This window comes from Thamnophis sirtalis, unplaced genomic scaffold (genome assembly GCF_051295495.1).
Source record: "Thamnophis sirtalis isolate CommonGarterSnake01/CBP01778 unplaced genomic scaffold, rThaSir2_p1.2 scaffold_15, whole genome shotgun sequence".
Lineage (NCBI taxonomy): Eukaryota > Metazoa > Chordata > Lepidosauria > Squamata > Natricidae > Thamnophis > Thamnophis sirtalis.
In genome coordinates this window covers 36,458,148-36,477,955 of record NW_028261395.1, presented here as the reverse complement: position 1 = coordinate 36,477,955, position 19,808 = coordinate 36,458,148, and the positions used below count along the sequence as shown (strand labels likewise).

The window sequence follows — 19,808 nt, the reverse complement described above, 5'->3', positions numbered from 1 at the left end:
ACACACAAGGAATTTGGTGCATATGCTCTCAGTATACATAAAAAGACAAGATACATTCGTCAAGAATCATAAGGTACAACCCTTAATGATAGTCATGGGGTACAAATAAGCAATCAAATCATACTAGGAAACAATATCAATATAAATCGTAGGGATAAAAGCAACAGTTATAGTCCTGCACTCATAAGTGAGAGGAGCCGTGCGATCGCCGGAAGCTATTTTTTTTACTACCGGTTCGGCCCTACTGATTCAGCCAAACTGGGCTGAACCGAGAGGATTTCACTCTGATTTTGGGTCTGTTTTCTAGTGTGGAAAATGAAGATTGAACCCGAATTTTGTACAAAATCATATTCCCTTAAACTCATAATAGATTAGGAGGTTAATGAATTTTTACTAGGTAATTGGATGAATCACAAAGGTGAGAAGAGCAACTACAAGGAAATGAAGATGTCCTGCTCTCAGCAGTTCTATGTTTCATGTTTCAAGATTTGAAACAGTATGTATACATGTGTGTGTGTGTGTGTGTGTGTGTATGTCTGTGTGTGTATAGATAGATAGATAGAATTACTGCTTCCATGTCTTATAATATGCATGCAACTTTGACTAAAAAATTCTGCAGAAGGCTAAAGACTTTTCAACCAATTGGACTCTATTCTACTACCGTGTTTTCCCCATAATAAAACAGGGTCTTATTTTCTTTTGATCCTTGAAATAAGTGCTTGGCCTTATTTTCAGGGAGATCTTATTATTTTTGAGATGCAGGAGGCAGCGAGCGTGGTCACTTCATGGCTGCTACTGTATTGCAATATTTTCGGGGAGGACTTATTTTCAGGGGAGGGCTTATTTTAGCTCATGCACTCAAAAGCCTGATTGGGCTTATTAACTGGGGAGGTCTTATTTTTGGGGAAACAGGCTATTGCTTTGCAATTTGGCAGAATGCCGTCACCTATTAATCCAAGTAGTAAAAATCTTCAGTGCATCATAAATACAACAGTGTAAATCCATCAGGAACTGTGATAAGCAGGGTGAAAAAAAATTGAACCAAAGTACTCAAAAATGATTTGCTATATTGTCACAGAAACAACAAATTGGAACTGTGCTTTATAGAAAGTTCTGAACTCAAAGGATCTTATGAAGTAGGCCACAGTCTGTAAAACAGTGAATATATGAATTTTTAAAATACCGTAACTATCCGATTATAAATATTCATTTCATAAGGGAGGCTATGTGCATGCAAAACAAATTTAACTCGTTCTTTTTAAAGTTGATCATGAAAATTCTGCCCATCCATAGAGTAAGAAAGACCACTGCTAGAATTAGAGTAGCAACCGGAATTCCAGAAGAAATTTCATGACAAGATAAGCAGCCAATCAAAACATCTTCTCTCACATTAACACATATGTGAAAGATCATGATACAGATCAGGGGTGGGTTTCTCGCCCCGTTCCAACTGGTTTGGTTGGAACGGGGCTGGCGGCGTCCTGGTGCACGCATGCGGTGTGCACGCGCACGGCGCTTGCATGCGTACTAGCATCTATGCGATGCTCCAGCTGCTCCTGGAGGATCGCGCAGGCGCTATATGCGTCCTGCGCATGCGTGGAAGCGCAGAACTCGTCAAAACCGGGTAAGGAGAGCGGGAGGGCGGCTGAGCCCTTCGCTGTTCCCGGAAGTTACTTACTTCTGGGTTTGCCGACCAACCGGTTCACAAGGATCGCCGCGAACCGGTTGAAACCCACCCCTAATACAGATTCTTTTGAAGAAGATTGGCCAACCATCAGTTTTCAGTTGCTTATTTTTAAACTTAGTTGCTTATTTCAAGGGTTCCCAACTCCTGGCCCATAGATTGGCACCAGGCCGCAGCATGGCAGAAAGCAGGCCGCACAAACAAGCTAAACCCCATCCACGGGGTATAGGCAGCACACAAACCACATTCCCTCTGGTCCACGGAAAAATCACTTTCCATGGAAAGAGTGCCCAAAAAGTTAGGGGCCACTGATTTATTTAATCAATTATGTCTTTGCTTTTTTAAAAAAAATGAGTGGTTATCTGTAGATGCAATAAGGGCAGAAACCCTTATTGTCAGACCTGGAAGCTATTTATTGCTGTGGGAAACTGGGAGCAGGGGATTATATGGAGTATGGGAGATATATAGTCTAAATAACATCCCTTTCTCAGAGAGTCAAGGACATCTTGCCCTGTACCTGGAGTGGCGTGACTGGGAGGCATCTCCAGTTGGGACACTGTCTGATTGGACCATGTAATGGACAGAGCCGAGGTGGCGCAGTGGTTAAATAAAGCACTGCAGGCTACTTCAGCTGACTGCAGTTCTGCAGTTCGGCTGTTCAAATCTCACCGGCTCAGGGTTGACTCAGCCTTCCATCCTATGCGAGCTGTGAGTGCCTCCACCTGCATACTGGACCCGTGTCCCTCCTGGCTGGTTGCCAACAGCAGTGAGGTGACACGAGGCTGGATCCAGGCGGTTGTTACCGCTTCTCTTCGGGAGGGGTACTTTCCCACCGCGCTCAAGACAGCGGTGGTAAGACCCCTCCTGAAGAAGCCGTCTCTGGATCCAGCTGTTCTTAATAACTATCGTCCAGTCTCCAACATCCCCTTTGTAGGGAAGGTTGTTGAGAAGGTGGTGGCTCTCCAGCTTCAGCGTACCTTGGAGGAAGCTAACTATCTTGACCCCTTCCAGTCTGGCTTCAGACCCGGTTACAGCACAGAAACCGCTTTGGTCGCATTGACTGATGATCTCTGGAGAGCTAGGGATGGAGGCCACGCTTCCATCCTAGTTCTCCTGGACCTCTCAGCGGCTTTCGATACCATCGACCATGGTATCCTTCTGCGACGACTGCGGGAGATAGGGGTGGGCGGCACTGTCTTGCAGTGGTTCTCCTCCTATCTCTCGGACAGGTCGCAGTCGGTGTTAGTGGGGGGGCAGAGATCGTCCCTGAGGCCCCTAACCTATGGAGTGCCGCAGGGGTCGGTCCTATCCCCCCTACTATTTAACATTTACATGAAACCGCTGGGCGAGATCATCCGAAGGCACGGGATAAAATACCACCAATATGCGTACGATACACAGTTGTATCTGTCCGCCCTGTGCCAACTCAATGAAGCGGTGGACGTGATGAACCGGGGACTGGAAGCCGTTAAAGACTGGATGAGAGCAAACAAGCTGATACTCAACCCAGACAAGACCGAGTGGCTGTTGTGTTTCCCTCCCAAAAATTTGACCAACATACCATCACTCAGGCTGGGGGGACAAAATTTATACCCCTCAGAAAGGGCCCGCAACTTGGGAGTCCTCCTGGATTCACAGCTAACTTTTGACCACCATCTCTCAGCTGTGACCAGGGGGGCATTTGCCCAGGTTCGCCTGGTGCGCCAGTTGCGGCCCTACCTGAATCGGGAGGCCCTCACAACAGTCACTCGAGCCCTTGTGATCTCTAGGCTGGAATACTGTAATGTGCTCTACATGGGGCTGCCCTTGAAGAGCATCCGAAGACTTCAGCTAGTCCAGAATGCGGCCGCGCGAGTGATCGTGGGCGCACCACGGTTCGCCCACATAACACCGATCCTCCGTGAGCTGCACTGGCTACCTGTTGATCTCCGGGTGCACTTCAAGGTCCTACTCACCACCTATAAAGTGCTCCATGGTAGTGGATCTGACTATTTGAGAGACCGCCTTCTGCCAATTACCTCCCTGCGTCCCATCAGATCGCATAGAGTTGGCCTCCTCCGTATTCCATCCGCCAGTCAGTGCCGACTGGCGACTACTCGGAGGAGAGCCTTCTCTGTTGCGGCTCCGACACTATGGAACAATCTCCCCGTGGAGATTCGTACCCTCACCACCGTCCAGGCCTTCCGCACAGCCCTCAAGAACTGGCTAGCCCGTCAGGCCTGGGGATAATCTTATTTTCGCCCCTCCCGAATGCTGAGTGAATGTTGAGTTTTATTGTCTAATTTACTTTGTGCACATTTCTTTTTGGTATTGTCCTACACTCCCCTTCCTTTTTTGATTGTAAGCCGCCCTGAGTCCCCTCAGGGAAAAGGGCGGCCTATAAATAAATAAATCTAATCTAATCTAATCTTCCGAGGTGGGTAAAATGAGGACCCGGATTGTTGTTGGGGGCAATATGCTGACTCTGTAAACCGCTTAAAGCCCTATGAAGCAGTATATAAGTCTAACTTCTATTGCTATTGTTATTGCTATTTGGGTGCTAGAAAGGGAATTGAACTTTCATTTGGGTGGGAAAAACTTGGAAGCTTTCAGATTCGGGTTTTCCCAGATGTGCCAATATGACACCTTTAATAAAATGGAACTTTGAGGAAGCTCAAGCCTCGGAGTCTTCTTTCGTTGAGGGTATTAATTGGAACCCTGATAAGTGTTTTGCTGTCCATATCACGAGGAAGTAAGCCTCATTGTGATAAGGACATGTTCAATCAGGTTTGCTCCTCGTCTCTACCAGTGCTGCTCTAGATTCTCATCTAGGCCCCCGGGACATGGTTGCCCAGATGCAATCTGTTTCTTAGCCCCCGTCACCCTCTCATTCCAGATGGCCATGAGGACTTTGATTAGATCATGCTGTAGACCCTCCAGAACAGGGGTCTCCAACTTTGCAGAGGTGGGTTGCTCCCAGTTCGGCCTGGATCAGGCAAACCAGTAATAGCAGTGGAGGGAGGCTCCACCCACCTGCCCGGATGCCCGAATCGGTAGTAAAAAAAATTGATAACCCACCACTGCAACCTTGGCAACTTTAAGACTTGTGGACTTCAACTCCCAGAGTTCCTCAGCCAGCTGAAGAACTCTGGGAGTTGAAGTCCACAAGTCTTAAAGTTGCCAAGGTTGGAGACCCCTGCTCCGGAACAATCCCAATTGGTTTATTAATTTCCTGGACTGTCCCATAAGGAGAAGCTTTTCTGTGTACTCGTGGGAACATCATCCCTCCAGAGACCAGGTTAACCCCAACCCTCCTGGCTTTTCATAAGGTCTTCAAAGAACAAATTTTATACTAGAGCCTGGGGCACCAGATGTGCGAAGGAACCCATCTTCTAGTTATGGTAATTTATGTTTGTGATTTTTTCTTAGTTGCTGCCTTCTAATTTTTTATATGTGTTTGGGTTTTATTGACTTTTAATAACTGCCCAAGGACATTTGAGATTGGCAGTCAAATAAGTTGATTAAATAATTCCGCTCACCCTTCTAGTTCATTCTCAATTCCCCAGAAGAAGATGTTTACAAGACAAGTTCAAGCTGTTCAGAACAGCTGGCCCCTTTCTAAGGAAGGAGGAGAGAAATATATATGGCTGTTTGTGTGTGTGTGTGTGTGTGTGTGTGTGTGTGTGTGTGTGTTCCAGCGTAACTCTGAAACACCTTGAGCAATTTCAACCAAACTTGGTACACAGATGACTTACTCTCTGGAAAAAAATACTGTGGGGATAAGACACCCCTAACACCCCTCGGTGTGTGTGTTTTGTTAAGATGCAGCTTGTGCCTTTAAATGGCTTCTACTGTCCTGCCGTAAAATGGCTTCTACTGTATAGCGCAGTGGAGTTGCCATGGTAATGGCTTCATAGTCCTCCACAAGGGGGCTCCCTCTGGTAAGGGGGGAAAATCCAACATTAGAAATTACATTTGGTCTGGACATTTTCCCCCTATAAATAAATAAATTCCCGGGCAATGCTGGGCTATTAGTTAGTCTGAGAAAAAACTTCATGGGAACAGGATGAAAAAAACATGTTTACTATACTACCTAATGTTTGGTTCTTTGGATGGTTGATAAGATCTGGAGACTTCTGACAGTTCATGTGGATACTTGCAGGTGTTAATACCAAAATAAGCTTGTGGTTAATATCTTAGAATATTTTGCCACCCTGCAAGATTTCAACCATGTTTTTAATATTTGGGTCTAGCAGTCACTACCTATAAAGAAACATGCTGACTCAACTTCTACAAATAAAGTCATGGCCCAATCCACTGTTCGGTGTGCTACTGATTTAACTACTACCTCTTTAATAGGACTTTGTTGAAGCTGTAATCACATTGCAAGTCACAACACTGCAGGATCATGGATGGTTCTAAATACTTTCCAGACTATTTACTCAGTCTTTACCTTGTTTTATTAAACAAACGACTACTTTGGAAGTCGTCAAGAGTTGCCAGAATGGGCTGTGGGTACAGCAATAGATCACTGGCTTGTGATTTATTTTTTTCCAGTTTCGGCAATGTTTTCAGCACTGCCAAGAACTTCTTCATTATCTGCCACAGAATGCCAGGATTTTAATCCCTAGAATGATGCTTGAAACATTCTTGTAGGCTCCTCATTCCTATGCAACATCAGCTCTGCCTTTCATCCAGAGTTTTGTGAAGAATGCCTGAGAAATCCCCAGTTTTTTCCTGAACAGAGTCTGAAAGCTCTCGTTCTGAAATGGGGAAGATAACAATGTCAAATAGTAAGAGCATGGCTTCATCAATTATACTGGCTTCCAGATGCTTTTTGGGTCCAATTCAAGGTGCTGGTTATCTCCTTTAAAGCCTTAAGTGGCAGAGGAGCAGGTTACTTGTGGGAGCACCTCTCGTTGAAGGTATCTCTGTCCTACTAGGTTAGATAGGGTGGGCATGCTCTCATCCCTTAAATTTTGCTGTCAGCTGGCTCTTCAGCCATATGTCCTGTAAATAAATAATGCATGCAAACAAAATCCTGATTGCCTTTATTAAATATATTTGTTTTTTCTTTTTCTTCCTTCCTTCCTTTTCTGTCTGTCTTTCTGTCTTTCTTCCTTCCTCCCTCTTCCTCCCTTCCTTTTTTCTTTCTTTTCTTTCTCTCCCTCCCTCGCTCCCTTCCTCTTCCTTCCTTCTTTCCTTTTTGTCTGTTTGTCTTCCTTCCTTCCTACCTACCCACCCACCTACCCACCCACCCACCCACCGTCCTTCCTTCCTTCCTTCCTTCCTTCCTTCCTTCCTTCCTTCCTTCCTTCCTTCCTTCCTTCCTTCCTTTTTACCTGTCTATGTGTCTTTTTCTTTCTTCCTCCCTCCCATCTTCCCTTCCTTCCTCCCTTCCTCTTTGCAGAATACTGAAGTCTTAACATTTCCCTTCTGCTTATTCATCTTCTGATTATTTTTATTGGTACAGTTGCCTGTGGATTATGGGTACAACTGCCAGCACAGCTCAGCAGACAGTAGCAACAGCAACATTTGAGAACATTCACGGCAGTGGAACCATGGAGGATCACCATTCCCTCAGCATCCACTCCTTCCAGACCATTGGCCTGCACAATAACAAAGCCAAGTCTATCATTACTAATAAGGTGGCTCCTGTTGTTATTACGTGAGTTGCAACCACCACCTATATTCTCTGCAGATCCTTTCATCTTTTGTCTCAATCTTCTGGAGCTTCGTGGTCTTCTAAGGGCTGTAATGTTGTCTATATAAAGAGTTAGGCTAAGAAAAGAGACCTAGCATTTTTTTCCCTTTCATATTTTATATTGTGTGTGTGAACTTGGTATTCATACCTGGGGATGACAAAACATCTGGGGAACACCAAATTAATAAAGGCTTCTCTAAAACAAACCATCTCTTCTTGTGGCCTACTAAATTGATTATAGCCCATTTGCCGTGGATTATGGTTAGGAATTCTGTTCCCCACCTGATTTTGTTATCTCAGATGGGAATGGGCTGGAGAAAAATCTTGAAACTCCAGAATGTCAAAAGTTAGGGTGGGTCTTTGTTGGCGTAACACACACACAGAAACCTGCCCTATGTATGACAGTTTGAATATTTATTCTTATTCGCAACCCCCCCCCCCCAAAAAAAAATATTAGCCACAGCATAAAATAAAATTAACAAGTTTTTGTTGGCATATAAAACTTGCACGTTAAAATCAAGAGAGGAATGACATAGCTGAATATAAAAGCTAAGTAATTCATGTCCATCTCATTCTCCCAAAAGAGGTTTTCCCAATCTGATCATATTTATTATTTCCCCTTAAAACTGAGTTGCCTCATAGTTGGTTTATGAAACTTAAGCATATAAATGAAGAACAGGCAACATTTATGAACTGATAGGCACAATTTGGATATTGAAAAATAAAGCAAAACAAGTGGCTTTTATAGACAGAGAAAATAGTCCCAAAACATAGCTTTACACAAGCTCCTTAGATTATCCTCTGCTTCCTTTTCTTAGTCTAACTTAATCTCTAACCAAGAAGAGAAGCAGCCTAGAACTAAGGAGAAATTTCCTAACGGTGAGAGCAGTCAACTAATAGCTTGCCTTCAGATGTTGTGGGTGTTTCATCACTGGAGGCTTTCAAAAAAAGATTGGTCAACCATTTTTCTAAAGTCTCCTGCTCAAGGAGGAGGTTGGACTAGAAGACCTCCAAAGCCCCTTCCAATTCTGTTACTCTATGAATTTCTCTCTCTTTGCTGGATAGGTGGATACACCTCAGAATTCAGCCATACACTGTTGTTATGCCTAGGACCATCTCTGGGATCTCTGTGGGATCTTGGAGCTCTGAGGATGCTGTTAGAGAAAACAAAGTAATAGTTTTTGTCATGGGTGGTAATTTTGAAAACCTTTTCTGTCTTTTTGCACTGATTGTTTTTTATAATTGCAAAACGAAACAAATCACAATTGAGCCCATTATCTAAGATAATGGCCATATTGGCTTTACTACTTTGAAACAAATAATTGATAGTTTTGTAATTGGTTACAGCCAGACAGGTAGTAGCAGGAGCCTGGAAAGCAGAAATTGATTTGAGAATTTTCACATGGTGGCAAATATGTTGGAAAGTTGCTGCAATGGACAAATGACTTAAAGTAATTGACCATGTGAAGCACAACATAACAATTTCTGCTACCCAGGTCCAAGTTCATAGATAATCAAATCAAATAAGTCTGTCAGTCTCTCTCTCTCAATACTTTTTGTGTATTGTTAATTGATTTAAAGTATAAGAATGATATAAGAATCTACCGTATTTTTCGGAGTATAAGACGCTCATTTTTCCTTCAAAAAAGAGGGTGAAAATCTGGGTGCATCTTATACACTGAATACAACATTTTCGGCCTCCTGAAACTCCGCCCCTTCACCAAAATGGCTGTGCATAGCCTTTAGGAGGCTTCCAGAGTGCTCCTGGGGGCTGGGGAGGGAAGAAATGAGTGAAAAATGGGCCCTTTTTTGACAATAAAACAGCCCCATTTTGGAAAAAACGGCCCGGTTTTTTGCTTGATTTTACCCCCTCCAGCTCCCAAGAGCACTCTACAAGCCTTCTAAAGGCTATGCATGCCCCACCCTTTTTTTGCGAAAAACGGGCCATTTTGGGGAGGTCTGCAGAGTGCAAAAATCTTTTTTTTTTTAAATTTGCCTTTTTAAAATCTTGGTGCATCTTATACTCTGAAAAATACGGTGGTTCTTAATTTTTCAAGATAATTTGGAGATGCAATTAATGTTATTAATTGGATTGTAATTTTGTATAGACTACATAACAATATGTATACATGTTCAGGATAAAATAGTAGCGTTACACCAAATAATTTGACTTATGGCTGTTTGTTTATTTTGTGGCAGACTTTACCATCTGCGTAGGATGTATCAACTTTCTGTGAATAGGAAATTAAGCAATGGAATCTTACAATGCTTTTTTAATCCCCAAAAAGATATTTTAGTTGCAGAAAAAACAATCAGGCAACTTCTGTCCTGTGTTTCTTACAGCTACAATTGCAAAGAAGAATTTCAAATACATGACGACTTAATGAAAGCCAGCTATACTGTGGGGCGGATTACAGAATCTACTCCAGAACACTATCTTGTCCAGGTGAATGTTGCGGATTATGTATGGATATTCAAAAGGAGGTGGTGATCAAAATCATTAAAAAAGAGCTTTTCTGGGCCAAAAAATCAGCATCTCTTTTCTCATAATGGCCAACAGAGGCCAAGAATCATGATGCAGCCTTCCTATTCTGCTTCCCTGCCCAACGAGCGATGCATTGAAGCACATAATATTGCTGAATGTTTATTGTTGAGCATTAATAGGCAATGACCATAATAGGGCTGTCTTCCATGAATTTGCCTGGTCCTCTGCAAATTCTCAATCATGTTATTTTTGTGAGGATGTTAATTGACCAAATGCTTACACTACCTGTTCTGCACATTGATATCTCTCCATTTTTTGTTATTGTTCCATGTAGGGGAAATATTTTATGGTCCGTGATGTATATGGCAAAGCAGATGTCCTGAATACTTCCAGCACTTGTGGCGCTCCCAACTTTCGGCAGGCCAAAGGAGGATATGCAGTGTTTGGGATGGGGCAGCCCAGCTTTGGTGGATTCAAGCAAGTCCTGCAGAAGCTCCAGAATGATGGTCATAAGGTCCGTATATGAAAGAAAGCCAAACTGAAATACATGGCTGACCGGGGAATGTTTGGAGTTGGAAGTCCTCAAGTCTTGAAGTTGCCAAGATTGGACGCTTCTGCTTAGCAATAGCAGTAGCTCTTAGACTTATATACCGCTTTGCAGTGCTTTACAGCCCTCTCTAAGTGGTTTACAGAATCAGCATATTGCCCCCAACAATCTGGGTCCTCATTTTACCCACCTCAGGAGGATGGAAGGCTGAGTCAACCTTGAGCCTGGTGAGATTTGAACTGCTAAATTTCAGGCAGTCGGCAGAAGTAGCCTGCAGTACTGCACTCTAACTACTGCACCACCAAGGCTTAACATTGGCTGAAAGTTCTGCATGCCTATTTGTGTCAAGACAAAAGCACCATTGTAGCCCCCACATATTTTTCTCACAAGCAGGGTTCAAATGCATTATAGATATGTGCACTTGCTTTTATGCACATGTTATTAGATGGGAGAAAACAGTGGAACTCCCAGTTTCTCTCCATAGGCATTTTGACGTATCTTTGACTTTTGCCTAACAACAGAAGAAATCTGGTGTTTTTTTTGCAGTGTATCTTTTGTTCTCTTGCACACTTAGAAGTTTGCCCTTGAACAAGTGCCCTGAAGGGCAAGGTGAAAAACGTGTCAGTGAACTTGTAGATCATTATTGCAGACAAGAAAAGCTTTGTACGTAAATCAGCACTTCTCTATACTCTCTCGAGAATTTAGCCAACACAGTTCTTCTCTTTGCAGGAATGCATTGTGTTTTGCATTCGTGAAGAGCCTGTACTTTTTCTGCGGATGGACAATGATTTCATCCCCTACACTCCAAGAGCAAAGGAGAACTTGAAGGAGAACCTACATAATCAGCATAGAGGAGGCAAAGTAGAAGACCTGGAAGTCTCTATTCGAAAAGAGGTGATTTTTGAGGGCGCACTGCATTTGAGATTTGCTTCAGATATATTTTCCACTTTTATTACCGGTAATCCTCCACTTACAAACTATTGTTTCATGACCATTCAAAGTTACAATGGGCTTTAAAAAAAACATTGATGACCCATCCTCAGAATTATGACTGCCCACTCCTCCTTGTAATCATGTGATTGCATTTCAAGTGCTTGGCAATTGGCTCACATTTACAACTAATTGCAGCATTCCGCAGGCGCATGCTCACGATTTGTGATTATTATTATTTTTTGTTGCCATTTTCTGGCAGACAATCAGTGGTGGGATTCAAAAATTTTTTACTATTATTTCTGTGGGCATGGCTTGGTGGGTGTAGCATGGCTTGGTGGGCATGGCAGGGGAAGGATACTGTAAAATCTCATTCCCTTCCCACTCCAGGGGAAGGTTACAGCAAAATCCCTATTTCCTCCCAATCAGCTGGGACTCGGGAGCTAGAGAATAGATGGGGATGAGGCCAGTCAGAGGTGGTATTTAGTGGTTCTCCGAACTACTCATAATTTCTGCTATTGGTTCTCCAGAACTGGTCAGAACCTGCTGAATGCCACCTCTGCAAACAATGGCAAAAACCTCCAGCCTTTCAATATGCTGGATTCACTTAACAACTGTATTTGATTGTCTAATGACCACATGAATCATTTAACAACTTTGGAGGCTTACAGCTATTGTAAATATGGTCATAAAATCAAATCTGGTGATGTGATATCTTTGACTTAACAATGATTTACGAGTAAAATTTTGGGCTCTATTGTGGTCAAAGTTAAGAACTACCTGTAATATTATTTATTCTATAACTTTCACTTTCTTCATAATGTGTTTTTTTTATTTTGAGTATTCTGATTTATTTTTTTTCCAGACACCATTGCTTTTAAAAAAGTAGTACAGCTTTAATTACGTTACTATATAGTTCTGCTGGCCCACTCACTCACATGTAACGGTGGTTTAGTGGGTTTATTAATATTCCCCAGCAATTCCCTTCACCAGAAACCCAGAACTGTCCCAATTAAGTCAAACACAGACCAATGCTAGTCCACAGAGCAATGGCCAATGAGTCCACAAGGCACTTGTGTTTCCCAAACAAGATAAACCCAACAGGCAAAGTTAAATCCACAATACAAGGAGGTTCATGGGGCAAGAAAAGTCCAGAGTTAACAAGCCACAATCCAGGCATGGTGTCAATATAAATCAAGGCAGGAAACACGCAGCTAGGACACATTGTTCCCAGCATCACCTCCATCTGTCTGTTGTGCTCAGAGGTGGGTTCCTACCAATTTGCACCAGTTCGGTAGAACCGGTTCGTCAAATCTACCGAACCGGTTAGAAGAGGTTCCACTAGTGGACCTGGAAAGCAGGCCACACCTACAGAAGAGGTTCCAAAAATTTTTGAAACCCACCACTGACACACAAACACACACACACACACACACACACACACACAGACTCACACAGAGAGAGAAAGAGAAAGGAAGGAAGGAAGGAAGGAAGGAAAGAAGGAAGAATGAGAGAGAAATGAAAGAAAAAAAGAAAAGGGGACAGAGAGACAAAAGGAAGGAGAGAGAGAGAGAGAGAGAGAGAGAGAAAACACATGGCCAGCAAACCACTCCCACCAGGTCACATGGCTGGCAAGCCACTCCCACAAAGGAGGCCACACCCACAGAGTAGGTTTGAAATTTTTTTGAAACCCACCACTGGTTGTGCTAAATAGCCAGCTTTTGGTGCAGCCCATCAAGAAGGGCGAAGCTGCCTCCTCGTGAATAATCTGATTGACCTCAGCTGCTGCTGCCTTTTCTCTGCACTACGTGTCCTGGGATCAGGTACAGAAGGCAGTTCTTCTTCCTCATTGCTGACTGGCTGCAGCTGTGTGCTTTTCCCCACCTGAAGCCTCAGGGCTGTCCTGCTGCAGCCAAATTCCTCTCAGATGGCTGCTCATAGCCATTGACCAATTCCCCTCCAGACCAGAGGTGGGTTCCTACCGGTTCGGACTGATTTGGCCAAGTAAGTAGTAAATCGGCCTGCCACGCCCCAAACAGGTTCTCTTGATTTTTGCTTCTGCACATGTGCAGAAGCATTTTTTTTTAGTACTGCGCATGCGCACATAGCATGAATCAAGCATGTGCGTGAAGCTCGTCCATGAGTGAACTGGCAGTAGCAGCAGCCGGAACCTACCCCTGCTCCAGACGTGCCCGGAAGTAGTCATCCTCCTCCGAGCTGACATCTGGAAAGGAATTCTGGGGAAGCATCTGGGGGAGTCATCACAATAGTACGAAATATTTCTCCGAGGTTTACATTTGGGAATGAGAATGATGCAATCTTAATATTGGTTTTCTTCTACCGGTTCGGATTGGTTCGCCCGAACCAGTAACGGAAATCGTGGTTGGCCCCACCCACCTGCCACGGCTCTACAGCATCCCATTTGCCCTTTTTTTTAAACCAAAAGTGAATCCGTGTACGCTCACATTTGTGAACCGGTAGGGAAGGTAAGTGAATACCACCCCTGGTCCATTGTCTGCTTGGACAACTTGAGAGGAGCAGAATCAGAGCCGTTTCCTTCGTATCTCTACAAAGGAAACCATTTAGCAAAGTCGGCAAGTAGGTCTAAGGAAGAAAACCGCCTGACAGCAGGTTATAGATAATGTTTTATAAAGCAAGCTTCTTCTCAGGTTGGTTTCTTGGATTTATCTGTTGAAGATCCATGACTTTGCCCAGCTGAGCGAGAATATATATTACGTCTACAATGATATTGAACATTTCAAAGATGAGCCACATTCAATCAAAATCTTCTGTGAAGAAGACATCCAAGTGACAGAGGAAGTGTACAAGAGGCCTGTTTTCCTGCTGCCATCTTACAGGTAAATTTCAGTGGAAGACAATTTTGCCCTTATTAATAAATAATTGTACTAACTCTGACCTTATTTCCCCCCCCCCCACCATTCTCTGTTTTACTTAAGTAAAACATTACAAAACATTACAGGTAGTCCTCAAGTTACAACTATTCATTTAATGACTGAAGTTACCATAGCACTGAAAAAACTGACTTATCATTGGTTTTCACACTTATGAGTATTGCAGCATCCCCATGGTCACATGATCAAAATTTGTTTGCTTGGCAACTGATATGTATTTATGACAGTTGCAACATCCCAGGGTCATTTAGTAGCCATTTGAACCCTTCCCAGACAGTTTCCAGCAAGCAAAGTCAGTGATGACAGCCACGTTTACTTTACGATCCCGTGATTCATTTAACAACAGCAGGGTTTCCCTTAACAGCGGTGACAGGAAAGGTCATAAAATGTTCCTTGCTTAGCAACAGAAATTTTGGGCTCAATTCTAGTTGTAAATCAAGGACTATCTGTATTCCAAGAATGTAGGCCATTTCTTTGAGCTGATAGGTTTATTAAAATTTAGAGCGAAATCCAGGATGCTCTTACTTGAAGTCGGGATTCAAAATGACCGCCACAGTAATTGTGACTGTCACATGGGCAGAAAATATTTCCTCAAAGGCAAAGCCATAACAATTAATTGAAACAAATCTGTTCGATCTCCAGGACAATTACTACCATCGTAGCTTCCATGGGCTTTTTTTAGGGTTAAATGTAGCTGTCCTCTTTCCCCATGTTTAAGAAAATTTATGATTTCAGGTGCTGGAGCCTGGTACCATACATACTTCTCCCTCAAAATTATTATTTCTAATTAAGAACATCAAAATTAAAGTTGTAGAGACAGGGAGCTTCCCAGCTGTCCAGGCTGTATAGATTATTATAGATTGCTTCCCACAGATATCTGGTTATTTATCTCTGCATTATAAAATGACTGGTCCTGTGGTCATATGATCACAATTTTTGACATTTTTGCAGAAAACACCTTTGACAAAAACACTCCATAGACAACAATGAGTTTTCTTAATGATTGCAGTGTTTACTTAATTCTATTCTATTCTAACTGCATTCTAATTGTAGTCTATTTAAATTCTATTTCATTTCATTCCATTTCTATTCTATTCTTATTCTACAGAAATTCCAATTCTATTTTAATTTTGTTCATTCTATTCTAATTCTTAATTCCATTCTAATTCTAGTCTGTTTCTAATTCTAATGTGATTCTACTTTTATTCTAATTCCAATTCTATTCTAACTGTATTGTATTCTAAACTCCATTCTAATTTTATTTTATTCTAATTGTGCTGCAGTTGTAGTTGTGTGAATTAGTATATCTTCTAATTCTAATATTAATTCTGCTCTAAATCTAATTCATGTCTATTAATTCTGTTCTAATTCTCTTCCATTCTAATTCTATTCTGTACTAATTGTTTTTGCTTACCTCTGCTAACTTGCATGGATGAAGTCATGAAAACGTTAGTATTCACCACCACCCCTACATTTGTTCTTACCCGCCCTTCATCTCCCTGTCCCATTCCCATTCCCACTCCCCCCCCTCTTGCTACGCCATGTCATCCACCCCTTCCTCTTCCCTAGACACCTTCCCCTCTCCTCTCCTTTCCTCCCCTCCTCTCCCCTTCTTCCCTCCCACCCTCCCTCTCCTTTAGCTCTGGTAATAAACCTGCCTGGATATTTGTCCCTATCTTCCTCTCCCTGTCCACCATTTCCTCCTCTCTCCTACTGGACCTATTCCACTTCTTCGTCCCCCTCCTCTTTTCTTTCTTCATCATCTTCCTTTCCTTCTTTGTCTTGTCCCCCTTCCCTCTCCCCATCACCTTTCCTACCCATCCCATTCCACCTCTTTGTCCCTTCTCCCCCATGCCAGTTCAGCCCGCACCTGGATCCTGACTGACTCTCAACAGGCACTTTCTCAGCCTTTTCTCTTAATAAAGGGAAGCTTCCTCAGAGTCCAGGAGCCCCACTGAAGAGCAACCTACTTCTAGAAAAGCATATTCACTCTGATAATTGACAGCAAATGTCACTTTAGCCTGCGGGGATGGAGTCATAAAGCCATGAGAATTCCCAAAGAGATGACCTGCCTCCCTTATCCTTCTATCAAAGCTTACCTGCTCCTCCACCTTTGTGACTACATCCATGCCACACAAAGGTCTCCAGGAAGCTACCAAACCAATCAGTAAAGCTGCCTACTTGTCATATATCTCTGTCACGTTGCCTTATTTAGTCAGGGATTCACCTTCTATTTCCCCATCAAAAGAGGCAGGGCACTCAAAACGTTTGAGAAATGACAGCGGAAATAGAACATGGAGGGCAAATTAAACTGCATACAAACCTATCCTATAACACGGGATTGATCTGCTTGTGGGCATAAGTGACAAGAGAGTCTCCTGCTTGAATAGGGGGTTGGACTAGAAGACCTCCAAGGTCCCTTCCAACTCAGTTATTCCCTTATTCTAATGATGGCTCTCAAAAATGTTGTAAAATCAGGCCTGCTTACATGATGACCCACTTTATAATCATCACAAATTATGACTGCAATAGGAAGGTTCCGTTACGGTTATGAGTCAAAAACTATCTTTCATTTGTTCAGATTTGACTTAATGCATACTGTAAATTTAGCCAAACTCTATCCTTTTTCAAGTGGCATAATTGAATAGGTAAAGGTAAAGGTTCCCCTCACACATATGTGCTAGTCGCTCCCAACTCTAGGGGGCAGTGCTCATCTCTATTTCAAAGCCGAAGAGCTAGCGCTGTCCGAAGACATCTCTGTGATCATGTGGCCGGCATGACTAAATGCCAAAGGTGCACGGAACGCTGTTACCTTCCCACAAAAGGTGGTTCCTATTTTTCTACTTGCATTTTTACATGCTTTCGAACTGCTAGGTTGGCAGAAGCTGGGACAAGTAACGGGAGCTCACTCCGTTATGTGGTGCTAGGGATTCGAACCACTGAACTGCCGACCTTTCTGATCGACAAGCTGAGTGTCTTAGCCACTGAGCCACCTCATCCCCATGATTGAATAAAGCATGGCTTTTTCTCATGGTTAAAATTTGTCATGGTTCAAAATAAAGCCATGGATTTAATACAGAAATGTATAATTGAAACAGTCACACGAGAAAGCAATTATACCTGAATTCCATCTTTTCATCATGCGCAATGTGCTGAATTAAATTTTATTATGTTTTTTTAAATTTTTTAAAAGCATATCCATGGGTGAACAGTGTGGCACCTGAGTGTCATACATTTTAATGCAAACAAAAAAAAGCAGTATTAATCGCATTTCTTTCATTTAACAAGCTTATATAATTCTTGTAATAATACACATTTTATTAAATTATAATCTTTCATTATTTAATCATTCAATATTTCAATGTGTCATTTCTATGCCAATCACCCTATTCCAAGGGTCATACCTTTTAATACAAATAGAATATTATTAATCATATTTATTGCTTTTAACTAGCTTATATAATTCTAATAATAGTACAAACATTTGTGATAAATTGTAATCTTCCATTATTGGCTTATTCAATTTATAATCCTTCATTATTTACCGTATTTTTCGGAGCATAAGACGCACCTTTTTCCATCAAAAAAAGGATGAAAATCTGGGTGGATCTTATACACTGAATACAGCATTTTTGGCCTCCCTAAACCCCTCCCCCTTTGCAAAAATGGCTGTGCATAGCCTTTAGGAGGCTTCCAGAGTGCTCCTGGAGCCCGGGAAGGACAGAAATGAGCAAAAAATGGACTGTTTTTTGCTCGTTTTTGCTCCCAGGAGCACTCTATAAGCCGCCTAAGGGCTATACATTCCCTTTTTTTTTTTGACAAAAAGGGCCCGTTTTCATGAAAAATGGGCCGTTTTTTGCTCGTTTTTGCCCCCCCAGCCCCCAAGAACACTCTACAAGCCTCCTAAAGGCTATTCATGCCCCTTTTTTTGACAAAAAACTGGCCTGTTTTTGGGAGGTCTGCAGAGTGCAAAACCTTTTTTTTAAATTTGCCTCTTCAAAATCTTGGTGCGTCTTATACTCCAAAAAACACGGTAATTATTCAATATTCCAATATGTTATTTTTATGTCAATCACCATATTCCGTATGTCATACATTTTAATACATAAATAAATTAAATAAAATTTATTTACTTTAATAAATAAAATATTTTTGTTCATATTTGTTAGATTTAGTATGTTTTTTAAAATGTCTCTATCCGAGAACACTTTCAAAGCTCGCCTGCATGTGGAACGAGGGTGTTTTTCCCCCCCAAAACTGGAAATAATTCATTTTTCTCGGCAGGTACCATCGGCTGCCTTTCCCTGTGGACGGAGCGCCTTTAGAAACACAGTTTGATGCTTTCATCAGTTTCCTCCGGGTAAGATCTGATGCCAGATGTTAATCTACAAGCTGTCTTTTATTTACCATATTTTTCGGAATATTAGAATACAGCATTTTTGCCTCCTGAGACCCCGCCCCTTCACAAAAATGCTATGCATAGCTTGTAGGAGGCTTTCAGGGAGCTCCTAGGGGCTGGGGAAGGCAGAAGTGAGCCGAAAATGGGCCGCTTTTTGCTCAATTTTCTCCCCCCCCCCAGCTCCCAGGAGTACTCTATAAGCTTTCTGATACCCTTTTTTTTTGACAAAAATGGGCCCTTTTGTGTGGAAAACGGACCATTTTTTTGCTCCCCCCCCCCCGGAATACTCTACAAGCCGCCTAAGGGCTATTCACGTCCTTTTTTGAGGAAAAAAGGGCCCATTTTCGGGAGGTTTGCAGAGGGCAGAAACTTTTTTTAAAAAAATTTGCATCTTCAAAACCTTGATGCGTCTTATACTCTGAAAAATACGGTAATAAGCTGGCTTGGAAAAGGAAGCACATACAAGATGCTTGTTAGCAGAAGCTGGAAATTCTTCCTGTTAGGTGGAGGTACTACAAACATTTGCTTCCCCTCCCCCCTGTATTTACATCTGCCGAGTGAAGATTCGTGTGTCTATTTCTGGATCCCTCTAGCTGGTGTTTGAACACACGCATTTGCTAGACGCCTATATTTGCTTTAGGCTCATGACTTAACTGTACGGTTTTGTTGTGCCAAACTTAAAAAGTCTAAGCCCCCCCCCCCCACACCATAAAAAGAATTACTGCACAAGCCAGCAAGAAATTAAGTTTTGAAGGGCCCGTTTATTTGAAAACCATTAAAATAAATTCTTAGTTTTTTGGCGGTTGGGTCAAATCTATAATACTGAATTTAATTAATGGGCATCCAAATGCTAGTTGCAGTGCCAATGTTTACTTTGGATGTTGCATTGTTTTGCTAAGGCTGGAGACAGTTTTGGGAGATACTAAAAATATGCAAAGTGTTATGGGAACAATTCAGAGTTAAAGTAATTCCAGGATAGATTCTAAACCGTGTTTAATATGTTAAGTTAATTTGATTAAGAGAAGGAGAGAGGCTTTCTTCGTTTTGGGAAGTAATTCAGCCATTCAGTTGCAATGATATGCATATTTTCTTGGGAGAATGTTTTGTTTTTCTAAAAAAAAAAAAGATTTAAAAAATAATGTGAGACTTCAGACAAGAATTTTTTTAA

At 42.2% G+C, this 19,808-nt stretch overlaps 1 protein-coding gene across 3 annotated transcripts in view; it reads left to right on the top strand.

Annotated features, from left to right (window-relative positions):
* PALD1 (phosphatase domain containing paladin 1) overlaps window positions 1–19,808 on the top strand; it is a 147,195-nt gene that overhangs the window by 48,270 nt on the left and 79,117 nt on the right. For all 3 annotated transcript variants that reach the window (XM_087701987.1, XM_087701988.1, XM_087701989.1), the window contains exons 2-7: window positions 7,137–7,331; window positions 9,711–9,813; window positions 10,187–10,366; window positions 11,129–11,293; window positions 14,027–14,187; window positions 18,526–18,601. In XM_087701987.1, the coding sequence (XP_087558113.1) occupies window positions 7,137–7,331; window positions 9,711–9,813; window positions 10,187–10,366; window positions 11,129–11,293; window positions 14,027–14,187; window positions 18,526–18,601 (880 nt within the window). The remainder of the gene's footprint in view (window positions 1–7,136; window positions 7,332–9,710; window positions 9,814–10,186; window positions 10,367–11,128; window positions 11,294–14,026; window positions 14,188–18,525; window positions 18,602–19,808) is intronic.